Source organism: Aulonocara stuartgranti (assembly GCF_965226115.1).
Source record: "Aulonocara stuartgranti genome assembly, chromosome: 7".
NCBI lineage: Eukaryota > Metazoa > Chordata > Actinopteri > Cichliformes > Cichlidae > Aulonocara > Aulonocara stuartgranti.
This window is the reverse complement of record NC_138945.1, coordinates 23,008,198-23,023,466: the sequence shown is the minus strand read 5'-3', so window position 1 is coordinate 23,023,466 and position 15,269 is coordinate 23,008,198. Positions and strand designations below refer to the sequence as shown.

Here is a 15,269-nt window from a genome sequence, read left to right as displayed (position 1 = left end):
GGCACAAACGGTGACGTCGCCTAAACCTGATATGTGCAAATCAGGTGCAGCCAGCGCGCTAGACGAAACCAATCAGCGCCTTCCACCAAACAGCAGCTCAACCAATAGCGAGCCTCAAAACCGGGAAAGCGTGACGACTTGTTTATGAAGGCTTCTATATATACACGATTTCACAGATGCAATTATGTGAAATAGACAAAATAGACACAGTTTGCTTCACAGTATTGGAACTTTTGGAGGTTATCGTTGCTTATACTGTTTTATTTTGTAAAAAAGACGCTATCAAGACCTCAACTACAAATTGGCGAAGGTAAGACTCGAACCGGCGGCTTCAAACTGGGATTCATGTTGGTGCGTCTAAACGGAGTGAGCTAAACTGACAACAGGGGCAAGTGCGTCACAGATTTATATATGAAGGTTAAAACGTCTATCATCAGCATGATCATTTTTTACATTTTCAACAATACTTTTTTTTTTTTATCACGAAGTAGTCAGTGTTTAAGAAAAAGGAAAGAATAATATTTAAAAATGCCGAGTGACTTTGAAATATGTTTTATTTGTTGATTATTTTTTAATTACCACTTAGAATAAAATATTTTTTTGTTTTTAAATTGCCACTAAGAATAAAATGTGGTTGTTGTTGTTTTTTAAGAGGAGCTGGCCAAGAAGGTGGTAGGAATTGCAACCAATGTTACATCACAGTTTTGTCAAAATATTTTAAGTTGCCAAAACGGATTGGACTTATTATACTCTAGGTACAATAACGTAGTCAAAAATGTTTATAGTATTTATTATCTAAGACCAACTTCAAATCTGCTATGGTTCTGGAGCTCAGCAAATCACATCAGTACCATTAGCTGCTAGCTTCATGAACTCGGGAGGCTTAGTCCACTTATTGATTTCAAAGCCACGTTGATTTACGTTGTATTTATTTTCTGCATTTTCCTTGTAGATTGGAGAGCAAACAAACAAAGATGAAGCTGTTGTGGGTTGTGATGCTGTTAGTCGGCACAGTGTTTGCCGCCGACGATGATGATGATAAGAAGGACAACGTGGGGACTGTGGTTGGGATTGATCTGGGGACCACATACTCATGGTAACAAGTCACGTTAAAATCTTTAAATAGTGACATGATGCCACTGTGGAATAAAATGGCATTCAGACTAAATTCAAACTGTTTTCTTGCAGTGTTGGAGTGTTCAAGAATGGACGCGTGGAGATTATTGCCAATGACCAGGGAAACCGAATTACCCCCTCCTACGTGGCCTTCACCAGTGAAGGTGAGCGTCTGATCGGTGATGCTGCCAAGAATCAGCTGACCTCTAACCCTGAGAACACCATCTTTGATGCCAAGAGGCTCATTGGTCGCACATGGGGTGATTCGTCTGTGCAGCAGGACATCAAGTACTTCCCCTTCAAGGTGAGCGTGTAAACTGAAAGTAGAACTTGTAGTTGCTTGTTCTGTGGGTCATGTTTGAGCTAAATTGTTGTTAAATTAATATTGATATGTTTTCCTCTGAAGGTTACTGAGAAGAAGAGCAAGCCCCATATCCAGGTTGACATTGGTGGTGGTCAGATGAAGACCTTTGCTCCCGAGGAGGTCTCTGCTATGGTGCTGACTAAGATGAAGGAGACTGCTGAGGCTTACCTGGGCAAGAAGGTACAAAAAGTCAGAGACTGTAAAACAGGGAAAATGTTAATTTTAATTAAATGGTGTATCATCAAATCTAACTTTATCCTTTTTCCTCAGGTCACACATGCTGTGGTCACTGTCCCCGCCTACTTCAACGATGCCCAGCGCCAGGCCACTAAGGATGCTGGTACCATTGCTGGTCTGAATGTTATGCGAATCATCAATGAGCCGTAAGCATCCAGTCAAAATGAATTTGCAATTTGAAACTCCAAAGAATATCTCTGCACTCCCTTCTAATAAACTCTCATTGTATTCTTTAGAACTGCTGCTGCTATTGCTTATGGCCTGGACAAGAAGGACGGAGAGAAGAACATTCTTGTGTTCGATCTGGGCGGTGGCACCTTTGATGTCTCTCTTCTGACCATTGACAACGGTGTTTTCGAAGTGGTGGCCACCAACGGTGACACTCATCTGGGAGGAGAGGACTTTGACCAGCGTGTCATGGAGCACTTCATCAAGCTGTACAAGAAAAAGACTGGCAAAGATGTGCGCAAAGACAACCGTGCTGTGCAGAAGCTGCGTCGCGAGGTCGAGAAGGCCAAGAGGGCGCTGTCTGCCCAGCACCAAGCCCGCATTGAGATCGAGTCTTTCTTTGAGGGAGAGGACTTCTCTGAGACCCTGACTCGTGCCAAGTTTGAGGAGCTGAACATGGTAAGATATTAATTTGGTTCTGAAAATATTGCGTATCAAACATTATGGGAGAAACTGTTGACCGAGCTTTTTTAACCTGTGTGTTCTTCAAAACCCAGGACCTGTTCCGTTCCACCATGAAGCCTGTACAGAAGGTGCTGGAAGATTCTGACTTGAAGAAGTCTGACATTGATGAGATTGTCCTGGTTGGAGGCTCCACCCGTATCCCCAAAATCCAGCAGCTGGTGAAGGAGTTTTTCAATGGCAAAGAGCCATCTAGAGGCATTAACCCTGATGAGGCTGTGGCATACGGAGCTGCTGTGCAGGCTGGCGTGCTTTCTGGAGAGGAGGACACTGGTGACTCATCACTTTTAGAGATATTCTTTGAAACAGGGGTGAGCTTTCAAATGTGGTCCTGTTTACTAAACATTTTCCTTCACTTGCAGGTGATGTGGTTCTTCTGGATGTGTGCCCCCTGACCCTTGGTATTGAGACTGTTGGAGGAGTAATGACCAAGCTGATCCCCAGAAACACTGTGGTGCCCACCAAAAAAGCTCAGATCTTTTCTACAGCCTCTGATAACCAGCCTACTGTCACCATCAAAGTCTATGAAGGTAAGAGTTTGGATATTATTCTTTAAATTTCCCAAATAGTGTTTTTATACAAAGACTCCAATGACAAGAAACCCATGACAGTGAAATAAATAAGTTCCACAAGTCTAATTGTTGACTTTTTTTATTTCTCTTAGGTGAGCGTCCTTTGACCAAAGACAACCATCTCCTGGGTACCTTTGACCTGACTGGCATCCCCCCTGCTCCTCGCGGTGTACCGCAGATTGAAGTCACCTTTGAGATTGATGTCAACGGCATTCTGCGTGTCACTGCTGAGGACAAGGGCACAGGCAACAAGAACAAGATCACAATCACAAATGACCAGAACCGGCTAACGCCCGAGGACATCGAGCGCATGGTGAACGACGCAGAACGCTTTGCTGATGAAGATAAGAAGCTGAAGGAGAGGATCGACGCTCGCAATGAGCTGGAGAGCTACGCATACTCCCTGAAGAACCAGATCGGTGACAAGGAGAAGCTTGGTGGCAAGCTGTCAGATGACGATAAGGAGTCCATTGAGAAAGCAGTGGAGGAGAAGATTGAATGGTTGGAATCCCACCAAGATGCTGACCTGGATGAGTTCCAGGCCAAGAAGAAGGAGCTTGAGGTGGTGGTTCAGCCCATTATCACCAAGCTCTACGGTAGTGCAGGTGGTCCACCACCAGAGGGCAGTGAGCAAGATGAGAAGGATGAGTTGTAGGCAGGTCTGAAGTCTTGTCGCTCCTTGGCCCTCTGGCATGTTGGTGTACATATTGGACTGATGGGACTCAAATTGTGAGTGGAGTGGTCGGGAAGGGGCTGACAATAACAAGTGACCATACTGAATTTCCTGAAAGACTTTAAAACAAGTTTCAGTGTGTGAGACGTGTTCTCTTCGCTGGAAGGCGGAGATATTTGTCAGCCTGGATATGAGGCTTGTTGCTGCTGTTCTCAGGCAGTCCTGATGGGGAGGGATGTAGTTGGGTGGGTTTTTGAGGGTACACTGAATATAGTGTCTGTGGGATGAAGGGCTCTTTAAATTCACAGGTAGTGCAAAAGTTTATAGTTTTCTCATATATATATATATAATTTTAATTTGAAACTTGTTCAGATGTAAAACTGCAAATTCCAAAACTAATTTCATGTCGAAATATTTTATTGCAATATCATTTTTTTTCCTTTCAAGCTTTTTTTTTTTTTAGTTTTTTTTTTTTTTTATTTGACAACAGTCACAATACAGTCATTATATATGGTACCCAGAGTATTCATGCCTCCAAATACAAATAACAGGTTTATTGGCTCAGGGGGTGCTGGTCCGTTGGCTTCCTCCTCTGGATTCCCATCATCACACACCGTCCAGGGAAATATACACATGGAGTGGTCAAGACGTTTTGGTGGCAGAGCTCCTTTGAATTTCATTAGGAGCCATCTACATTTGTCTGCAAGCAGAAAATATAAAAACAATCATACTTGGATGTTTGTAAACAACAAAAATACCGTATTTATATAGGGTTAAAAAAAAAAATTGGCTTAAAGACAGTGTACCAGTGTTAAATCTGTACATGGAGTTGCTTGCTCCATCTGCTGTCATCCCTCCAAAGATGTAGATATTTTTGCCCAGCACAACAGCTGAGTGGGCAGCTACTCCTGGTGGAATATCTCCTTTGGCCTGCACTTTCTCCCACTTCACGTTCCCTTTAAAGATAATTTAACAGATATTTTTATATCATCCCAGTGCAATGCAGTGATACTCTGAATATGTATGATGCATGTGTGTTGAAATACAAAGTGCTTCCTTTGTGAATCACAGATGTGGACAGTCTTACTTGAATCAAGAGAATACATATCGTTGTGGAATTTGTCTCCAGCCATGCCCCCATGAATGTAGATCTTTGAATCCACCGCTACAATGATGTGACCATGTCTGGCTGGAGGGTGCCTGCCTTGTGTTTCAGGTTGGGACCAAGTAGAAGAAACTGCAACAGATTTACACAGAAGAGATGGACGGAAAAAAGATTATTTTTATATAAGCATATACGCTTTTCATAGCAATTGTCAATAGTGAAACATGAAAGAAACAGGAGAATATGGATTTTCTTTTTGAAAATCTCAATCACAGACAGGAAATGCCTCGAACAGTGACATATCATATTTCCTCAGCACTTGATCTTTTTGTATCTACCAGTGAATGAATAATGAGTGTATACATTCTCTTAATTGTTTGCATCATATATCAATTATGTCTGTTATGTGTGTTTTTTTTTCTTCTGTTTTTATAATCAGCATTGGGAAGGTTACTTCTAAAATGTATTCCACTACAGATTACAGAGTACATGCCCCAAAATGTATTTTTGTAACATATTCCATTACGTTACTCAATGAGAGTAACATATTTTTGAATACTTTGGATTACTTAATATATTATTATGGTTTTTACAACTACATGAATGTACTCTTGCTGTGTGATTTATTACTGAAGGCTACTCGCCATACCAATACCAACTACATTTTAGAATCTTAATATAAAACTAGAAAGTGCATTTTCTGAAGAAACTGCAGTGTGAATGCTTGAATCTGAATGTATGCACTGAAATGAATTAATTGCTGAATTTTGAGTTAAAAATGTTGAATGATAAAAAAAAACAAAACCCGAATTTAACGTGAAAACAAAAGTGCTGAACTGCTAAAAGCTGAAGGTTACACAGAAGAAGAAGTTGGAAAAAAGCTGAAAATGTTTTAATTGTAAATTAGAAAAATCTAAGAAATGAGAAAAGAAACTTTAGAGTCAGAAAACACCTGAATGAATATTAAAAGTTCATATTCTTTGAATCACTGAATGACTAAAATGTGAGCCCTCCACTTGGATCCACACAGTTTTAAAGGTTTACATCTCTGAGCCTTTGAAAGACACGGTGTTGGAAAGAGAAGAACGATGGATACGTTTTGAGGGTAAAATGATGGCTGTAGAGCAAACACTGTGGACACAGCAGCAGTTGAAAGAGAAGTGTTTAAGATGAATCTTGGCAGAGTGAGAGAGAGCTCGTTAAGCAGGCAGGTGTGAGCCTGGTTGCTATAGTGACTGCACCCAATGGCTCCATACACGGACACAGACATGCACCTCACTTTTGCTGCTTAAAATGAACAGAAAAGTCAGCCCCAAACAAATCGCTCCCAAATGAAAAGTACAAGTCGTATTGACGAAATTCTTTCACCGTGAGCGACAGCAATGTCTAGTCTACTGAATTCTCAGTTTTCATGCCTGTGGAGTATATTATATGGACGTGGTGACAGTGTAAAGACACCCTGTACTTCTGATTTTCAAACGAACCTTCTGAGCCATTTTAACATTAGAGTCTATGGAAGAGTTGGAGGGAGGAGGCTGTGCATTGGTGACATTTATAAAAGAACCATAACACCTAGTACAATAGTAAACACATTGGATGAAAGAGGACAGCGATGGCTACGTTTTGAGGGTAAAATCATACCTGTACAGTAAACGCTGTGGACACAGCAGCAGTTTTAAAAAAGATTTTAAGATTAATTTTTTTGCTCCTCTCACTCTAGCAGTTGAGCTGTCTCACTCTAGCCCCAACATTCCGTCCCATACACACCCATTATAAACTCTGAAACGGGTGAAAAGACATCATGAAACTTAAACTGGAACTGAAGAAAAAGTATAATAGATATTGAAAAGATAAATACAAGTTGGATAGTTGAACGTCTTGTCTTCGTTTTAAAGTTTGAATGGTGGCTCTACGTCAATGTATGTGGAAGTAGATACAGTTTAAAGAAGAGTAAGTTGAATGAGAATTTGAAGCGTCTCTCCATTGAAATACATGGGAAATTTTTGTTGAAAAAAGTTGAATAATTTTAAAAATATAAATGTTAAAAATGAGAAAAATAGAAGCAGTCATGTCCAAAAGAAGAGGAATCTAACGGTGTTTGAATGGTTTTTCTAAGTTGAACGGTTTTGAAGGAGATAGAGTACAAAAAACGTACGGAATAGATAATAAAATAGTTTAAAGATTAGAAGAACAATACTGTGAATGCTTTTCAAGCATTCACACTAATGAGTAACAGTAGGGTGGACATCAGGTAAGGCTGCAGTCTTTGCAGCGATCTCGTATAGAAAACTATTTCATGTGTATATAAAACAGGTCCCTGGCTCCGAACCATAGTAAAGGGAACTCTGGCTAATACGTCGGGTTCTGTGTCGGGCTCGTAGCCTGAAATCTAGCTATACTATATTTACATGCTTCCATCTCCAGTTTCTGCTCAGGGACAACTCGTACTTTTCCACTCTCCTTTTTCTCCCTCCCTCGCTCACAGACACATAACGGGTATGGCAGTCCATTCTCCCAGCAGCACGGACTACACTGCCCATGAGGCTACATTCTTTAGGGCGATGCCTCTATCACTGCCTATTGCCTTCATATTAAATAATTTCTTGACCAATTTTTAAAAATATTTCTTCACGTCATTATGCGGGTCGCAAGTAGGGGTTACATAGTCCGCGAGATTGACACACAGGCATTAGAGCCTCTTAATGCGTGTTTTGTTTGGGTTTCCACTGGCGTGGAATTACCAAAAATAGAGAGGGCATAGCCTAACATATGAAACAGGAAAAGACCACCGTGTAATCCATTTGTTTCAACAAAGTAACTGTATTCTGAATACCACCCTTTTAAAGGGTAACTGTAATGGAATACAATTACTCATATTTTGTATTTTACATACATAACGCCGGTACATGTATTCCGTTACTCCCCAACACTGTTTATAATATACATATAGAGCAGGGGTCCCCAATCCCAGTCCACGAGGGCCGGTGTCCCTGCAGGTTTTAGATGTTTCCTTGATCCAACACAGCTGATTTAAATGGATAAATGACCTTCTCAACATGTCTTGAAGTTCTCCAGAGGCCTGGTAATGAACTGATCATGTGATTCAGGTGTGTTGACCCAGGGTGAGATCTAAAACCTGCAGGGACACCGGCCCTCGTGGACTGGGATTGGGGACCCCTGATATAGAGGTTTAGTCATGAGAGCATCTAAGACACCAAAAGTGATGAAAACCAAAGAATTATAATAATAAGACATTTTTAAAACAATTCAGTACCAGGTTTTCCATAATTTTCTCACATGATTCAGTAAAAATGAAATTTGACCTAAAAGCCATTCTAAGCTGTGGAATAGAAATGCTATTTGACCATATGGAGTCAAGGCTAAGTTTCAGCTAATTAAAAAGGTCTACAGCCAAAATGCTCCCAAAATAAATAAAGAAACAAAATTTACTAAACTTCAAATCACTGAATCTAAAAAGCTGACGCTTAAAATTGTTGCTTGGCTCTAGTGTTAATGAACCTCTACTGCATCAAAATGTCTTTACTGAAAATAACTAAAATACATTTTGACCCCTGGAATTATTTTCAGACGGCCACCGTTCTTAATCCATTCTGGCGAAACTGCGCTCGCATGAATGAGAAATGTAAAATATATGAAATTCAACTATGAAAGTTCAAATTTAATGACATTATCTCTATTTGATCTCGTGACTTTTACTCTGATTTCACATCTGATCTTCCTAGAGTAGCAAATACTTTGTAATGCTGTAAATTAAACGTACATATTTTTGAAGCATATGATAAAAAAAAATCCCACTTTATTTTTTCATTGTCTTTTACACTATCAATTATTTTACACATTATTTTAAACTGCTGTCAGTGAAATGAATACAACCTTTGCATTTCATTTATTGGTGCCCTACTCTGTTAAATAATTTAACAGGTTTGATTGTGGAGACATCCACAGATAGATATGTAGCCCAGTGAATTGATATGTTTTCTAATATCCTCTCTTTATAGATTTTTTTGTCCTTATTTTTAAAACATTATTATATAAAGCAACCATTGACGATTGAGAAAGCATAAGATTACTATTTATGATGAAAATTCAACTCAGCAATTTACATAGATGTCCAATACAAATAGATCAATCAATATCTTAGACACGGCACCCAATCAGCTATTTCAGTTTTCACATCAAAACCCGGAAGAAATAACAAAATTTCATCTCTGAAGCAGATTTCTTCTGAAATACTGTCAGGTGGTGTTATTGTAATGCACTGCGATAAGCAGCAGGTTTATCTGACACAAACCTGTATCAAACACATGAAGTTTGGAGTCAGAGACAGGTGCAGATCCTATTTCCCCACCAGAGAACACAAAAAGCCTGTCTCCAAGGCAGGCTGAGGTGGTGTGGTATGTCCTGGGACTCGCGGGTGTCCCATTTGTTTCTACAGTATTCCAGCGAGGGTTACTGTCTAGACACACACAGAATGGAAAAGATTTGTGGGTATTCAATATATCGTGTAATCTATTTATATGATCATGTATGGTTACAGACTACAAGTTTTCAAGGTTTTCACAGCCATGGTTTCACAGGTCAACAAGAAATCTGAGTGAAACCTTTCTCATCTGTGAAAATCCATCAGATTACTAGGTTAGGTTAAAATAGGATTTACCTGCCACCTGTACATTTTGGATACAGTTGCGATTTCCAGTCTGCTGCGCACCCCCAAACACCCACAGGCTCTGGGGGCAGCTCTCTGGTACAAAACTGCAGTGTTCATACCTTGCCTCCAAACCCTCCCACTCAGCAATGTCCCAGCCATGATTGTCTGGTCCATACAAAAACAAAAATGCAAAGAAAGTTATATAATATCAGTCTGATGGCTGATGATAACTTTAGCTTCTTGTCATAATTAAAAAAGACATCCCATTAAAGCCTGTAAAACACAAGCCTGATAACTATATTATAAAATACAGAGGTATACTGAGGTCATAATACTGTAAAAGCTGGCTCTGGATATATATATATATGTATATATTCAGAGCCAGCTTTTACAGTATGTATATATATATATATATATATATATATATATAATTTTTTACCTAGATTTATGATGTGCGAATCTGAGAAACTGCCACTGGGATTGGCTCCTCCAATAATAAGGAGTCTCCCTTTTCCTCCATCTTCAGATGGAGTGAATATACAGGTGTGACCAACACTAACACCTGGAGCACTTCCCCTGGGTCTCAAAGAATACCTATTAGCAACAGAAAAATTTTAACCAGAGGCTACATCCAATGTTATACTCTTTTTAAAATCACAAGTGCACTGAAAGTACTTCAACTCACTAACCATATTCCTTCTTCGGGTTTATGTTGAGGATCAAGGACTGGGAGAAACTCCATGTCTGTCAGAGATACATTAATATAAAGATTGTTTCCTCGTGTTTTGTATCCTCAGTGATGATGCTACAATCAAAGTTATAAGATACGAATAATACACTACGAGCTGGGATTAAAATAATGACTAACACTGACTGACTGTACTTGAGAGCCTCTGAAAAAGCATACATACCTACATTTTCTTACGAAATGTATCCACAATGTAAGCAATCCAAACAGGTCCCTTTTTATTGTTCTAAACACTTAGAGAAGAACTTCTTGTAAGCGACTGAGTTGGAAACACAATCAGCGTCCCCAGTCCGCATTTTGAGCACGAGAAGAGCTTCCTCTCCGCTAACCTGTCCTTCCGGGTGAAAAGAGGAGACTACCGTGGCTTTCCGTATATATTACGTGAAGTAATTTCCCCTTGGTCCCACTTTGTAGTGCACATACGTGAATTATGTTAATAAAGTTAAATAAAAAACTCGTAATTAGTTAACGTAAATACTTAACTACTAGCCAGAATGGGGCTCTACGTTGAAGTCTGTACGCATTTGTTTTACGTAGGTTACGTTATGTCATGCCTTCGTTCCAAACGTGGTTGCCATGGGATTGCCGAGGCGCATGCTCAGTTTACCAATCTCAATTAGCTACTCCTAAGTGCATATTTTATCATACCTAAAACATTAATGTTAATTCCTGGCATGGTTAACGTAGAAAAATGATTTTAAATACAAACTGCAAATTGTTTATTTATTTATTTATTTATTTATTTATTTATTTATTTAACCCAAAGAGTTCTACTTCTCACTTCAAGCAAATAAGGTAGGCAGGCTAAGAGCATTTTCAAACTTAAATACAAGTAAAAGCATAAAATGTTTAATGGTATATTTGACATAGTAATGTGGCTGTGCAAATATTCTCAGGATACCAATATGTCTTATCTGGCTGGAACATAAAAGGTCCATCTCACTTTCTATAAAGTCTAGGCATAGAGTTACTGGGAGTCATAGTAGCGTTTTTTTAACAATTATTATTAATTATTATTAAATAATTTCCTCCTATACGTTTAGTTTTACATCAACTTCACGAACACGGAATTGCTACATCATCCGATTTTTTCACTCAAAACTACGCTGTTTAAAAGGTCCAATGTTGCTGAGTGTCGGGTATCCAGTAAATAATTCATTATTAAGGTTAATCTTAAGTTACAAAATGAGTGCTCTGGGTTCATGTATGTGCTTGTGTGTGTGCACGCGCGCCTCAGTTCACAGTGTGTCACATTTTGTCGCCATCTGGTGGGAGATTACATTTACTGCAAAGCACTTGCTAAATGTGCTGCTGAAAGACAGAATTGTGGTTCTGTTGAATGGATCTTTAGAATAAAGTCAATAAGTCAGATATCTACAAACTGGAGCACAAACAGGAAGTCCTGAGGATGCAAAGCAGACCCTCACCCTTCCTCCAGTGAGACCAGACTGTACCACTGTAGTGCCTTTCTCACAACCCTGTTTCCGAAAAGCTCATTGTTATTTGGACATGAGTATGAACAAGAATAAGAAGATTAACTCTGTATACTGGCATTAACTGGCAATTCTGTCAGTCAAAGCAATAGTCGTGAAGGACAACCTCTTCCTGATGCCACTGCCTGTTTTTTCTTCATACCTGGGGGTATTGATCTTTTTTTGTATTTGCCGATTTTACTGTGTTTGAAACTTGAGATATAAGAGGTTTTGGGGGAGTGAAACACAATTCTCCTGCAGTCATCTCTCCCACATGTGCAACTACCCAATTAAAGTCCTTATTCAATATTGGAGATGTTCAGCAATTAGAGCCACAAGTGTACCAGGAAACAATGAGAATTGTGTTATCTTGCGGTGTCAACTCCACTGAAAATCTCCAGTATTTAAATTGTTACGGAGGAGGTGAAGCGGTCAGAGCTGTTTGACGTTTTGCAAAGGATTTCACTGTCCTTCAAAATAAATGACTCTTTTGACAAATCATACAGGCATGTGATAGTGACTTTGGAGGCCAGTTCAAAGATCACTTCTCAATTGTTTCAGTTCACCTGATGGGACCTAGACAGAAAATGCAATTATGTTTTAGCAACCAGGTATTTTAAAACCTCAATAAAGAATTCTTGTTGGGATGGTACCTTAAAATTATAACTCTGGCTCTCCTGCATGATCCTGCAGTTCACAAACCAGTCTGAAGTCTTCACTATAATTAATTTTCTCTTAATTTTAATGAGCTGACATATGTGCTTTTTTAAGAGTTTGAAAGAAAGTATCAAAAGGTAAAGATGGGCGATGCTCAAGTTTGGTACGGCTGTGTGCATGTGAGTGAATGTGGATGTGTATGTGTAACAAGTCCCAGTGTTTATTTTTTATGGTTCTCATTTTGAGCACCAGTTTTAACTACAATTTGAAATTTCAGCAATGAATTTGATTTGACCTCTTTCACACAATTTTAACCTAAATTTAAGCTGCAGGATGCAGGATGTTTGGCCACCAGTAGAAGATAAATATTGCATGATCCACTGAGTCTTAATTTCTACTGTAACATTCAGATGTTAAGGTCAGAATTTGGCATAAAGAACATGAAAGCATGGATCCATCCTGCCTTATATCAACAGTTCCGGCTGCTGCAATTGTGTTGGGGGATATACCAAGCATTATTTAAATACCATTGCTGTCATCCAGGTTCATCCCTTCATGACCAAAGGCTGCTTCTAGGAGGTTAACATGCTGTGTCACAGAGCTTAGATCATTTAATTGGTTCCTTGATCATGACAATGATGTACTCAAATGGCCTCCACAGTCACCAATCCAGAAAGAGATACAAAAAATTAAGGTAGCTCTGAAGGCAAATTGAGCCCAACACTAGCAAGGTGTACCTTATGAACTGGCCAGTGAATTTATATTACCATATCTGAATTAAGCAAACAATTAAGATAAAATGGGTGTATTTTCAGCATGGTAATATTTAACTTATTCTTTTTTTCTTTTCTTGTTTTTCCATCAGTGATGTTTCTTCTAGTATGTTCATATAGAGCAAAACATCCACAGTGCATTTCATATTTTGCTCAGTAGGTTGTGCTATTGCATTTTGTTTGCTCTAATGTTCCATGAATTCAGTGGGAACAGCATAAAAAGCAACAAAGATTCATGTTATTCCACACACATACTTTTGGACAACATTTCTAAATAGTTTAGAATAGATTAAGATAAATATAGTAAAAGTATTAAAATCATTTTCATATGCCTATATTGAGGTTTCTTTCAGTTAAAATCAATGTGAGTGAATTTTATTGTACTTGCCCTGACTTAGTTTGTAGTGTTACGGTTACAATAGAAGCCATGAGAAAAAGTTAAGATAATAGGTCCACTCTTGATACTTTCTTATTACCTTAATAACTGAATGAATGAATGAATGAGCAGAAGTATGAACGCAAGAACATTCAAAAATCTAAAAGTAGAGACTCAAACGCTTGAAAGCTTTGGCATCTAAAACTCCTCAAACATATGTGTGCCCTATACAAAGACACATTAGTCGAACCTTTCTGAACATTTATCCCACACTTAGAAAGGGTACAGCAGATATTGTCATTCAGCGTAGCCTTTTTTTAATTCACTGAAAAAGGAAGGAAAATCTTTTAAAAGGACTGCTTCTTTCAAGTTTAGGGACATAATGGGAGATTGATTATATGTCCTTCTGGGTTTGTTTGTAGCCCAGAACTATGTGTACTCTTTGAAGCCCACTTTATTGGTTATTAATCATAATCTCAAAGAGCCTCTAGTTAAAAAGAGTGTAGGCCATGTCTCTGTTGTTGGCCTTTCCTATTAATAATTAAGTAGGAAAAAAAGCCATTCAGGCACAAGGTTAGACTGCTGTGTTGCGTGTTTAATGTTAGTCCACCATACAGTTCAGTAATGTGTTTGTGAGACGGACAGCGTAAAAACATGTAAAGTAGCAAAGTGAAATGTAAAAAGTTACGTGGAAATCTGCAGAGTTTGACAGAACAAGTACAAGAAAATGGTAACTACTTAACCTACAAAATCATAACATACCACAAGATACCATAAGTACCAAGCTCATAAAAGCACCTGAAATGAAAAAAAGGGTTCCCATGGTTTCTAGGAAAAACAAGACCAGATGCAAGACAGGAACCTAGACTACAGTTAACAGAGTATAGTCTGTGTGTAGTACTGTGAGACCTATCATCCAAACACAGTTCAGATACTGCTGCTGGCTGATGCTTATCTACAGTTTGTTTTTTCAAGCAGTCTTGATCAGTGTTGATCTTCAGAATACCTGTTCAATCATAAATAAGTGAATGAGTAAAGTATTTCCATCATAATAATATTTAGATTATACTACAAATGGTTTCAAACTTGATATTTGAATTGACACTGCTTAGCCTTTGCAGTGAAATCACTGAACCGATCCTATTGAACATGTTCGTCATATTATTGCCTTTTTCTTTAATGGAGTTATGTGCCGAATAACAATATGGATCGCTGTGTGGTGTAGCTTATTCAAGAGTTTAACCTGTGCTCTAGTGTGGTCCATGGTGTGGGAGGGACTTGTGTGTGTGCGCGCGTGTCTGTGTGTCCTCTCAGTCTTGGATGGCACACACACACACACACACACACACACACACACACACACACACACACACACACACACACACACACACACACACACACCTTGTGCCAGTCCCAAACCCAGCAAAAATCTTAGATCAGGAAAGGCATCCAGCTTAAAATCTTTACCAAATCAGACATATGGATCCATATGCTGTGGTGACCCCATGGAAAATAAGGGAACAATTGAAAGTACCTACTAAGCTGTAATTAGCTGGTGTCTGTGTGCTATGGATGCACCTTGCTAACTAACACATTGCATTGGCTGCACTGGGTGCATTTTAACATAAATGGTAAGTTTGTGTCTGTACTCTTTTTTTAATGTTTCTGTAATTAAGGCTTTTTTCGCTTCACATGATGATCTTTTGTGTCATTATTGCTTTTGTTTTTTTGATAGGCTTAATAGACTGTTACTCAGTGAAACAAGTTAGAAGACATGCTCTTCAGTCCGCCTCCAACAGGTGCTTAGCAGTCCCTGT

At 38.9% G+C, this 15,269-nt stretch overlaps 2 protein-coding genes across 3 annotated transcripts; one reads left to right on the top strand and one right to left on the bottom strand.

Annotated features, from left to right (window-relative positions):
- Nucleotides 1–161: 161 nt before the first annotated feature.
- On the top strand, nucleotides 162–3,921 carry LOC309711322 (endoplasmic reticulum chaperone BiP). Its single transcript, XM_082541574.1, has 9 exons — nucleotides 162–310; nucleotides 953–1,096; nucleotides 1,189–1,420; nucleotides 1,523–1,660; nucleotides 1,751–1,863; nucleotides 1,954–2,344; nucleotides 2,443–2,680; nucleotides 2,770–2,937; nucleotides 3,072–3,921. Exons 1-9 carry the CDS (start codon nucleotides 177–179, stop codon nucleotides 3,632–3,634), a joined length of 2,121 nt encoding a protein of 706 aa, XP_082397700.1. The 5' UTR covers nucleotides 162–176; the 3' UTR covers nucleotides 3,635–3,921.
- A 179-nt stretch (nucleotides 3,922–4,100) lies between these two features.
- rabepk (Rab9 effector protein with kelch motifs) lies at nucleotides 4,101–10,719 on the bottom strand. 2 transcript variants are annotated; one of them, XM_082541576.1, is made up of 8 exons: nucleotides 10,342–10,719; nucleotides 10,116–10,170; nucleotides 9,866–10,020; nucleotides 9,436–9,591; nucleotides 9,070–9,234; nucleotides 4,740–4,889; nucleotides 4,459–4,608; nucleotides 4,101–4,352 (listed from the first exon to the last, which is right to left on the bottom strand). In XM_082541576.1, exons 2-8 carry the CDS (start codon nucleotides 10,166–10,168, stop codon nucleotides 4,129–4,131), a joined length of 1,053 nt encoding a protein of 350 aa, XP_082397702.1. In that variant the 5' UTR covers nucleotides 10,169–10,170; nucleotides 10,342–10,719; the 3' UTR covers nucleotides 4,101–4,128. The 2 variants fall into 2 exon arrangements, with proteins under 2 accessions (XP_082397702.1, XP_082397701.1); XM_082541575.1 differs by having other exon boundaries at nucleotides 10,338–10,718.
- Between the last annotated feature and the right edge of the window lie 4,550 nt (nucleotides 10,720–15,269).

Bases quoted from the DNA above. Each gene is read 5' to 3' on its own strand.
- rabepk (XM_082541576.1), bottom strand. From the start codon at position 10,168: ATGGAGTTTCTCCCAGTCCTTGATCCTCAACATAAACCCGAAGAAGGA. The intron at 10,021-10,115 runs GTTAGTGAGTTG...TGTTGCTAATAG, and splicing joins AAACCCGAAGAAGGAATATG to GTATTCTTTGAGACCCAGGG. The intron at 9,592-9,865 runs GTAAAAAATTAT...TGTATGGACCAG, and splicing joins TTCGCACATCATAAATCTAG to ACAATCATGGCTGGGACATT.
- LOC309711322 (XM_082541574.1), top strand. From the start codon at position 177: ATGCAATTATGTGAAATAGACAAAATAGACACAGTTTGCTTCACAGTA. The intron at 1,421-1,522 runs GTGAGCGTGTAA...TTTCCTCTGAAG, and splicing joins TCAAGTACTTCCCCTTCAAG to GTTACTGAGAAGAAGAGCAA. The intron at 1,661-1,750 runs GTACAAAAAGTC...CTTTTTCCTCAG, and splicing joins AGGCTTACCTGGGCAAGAAG to GTCACACATGCTGTGGTCAC.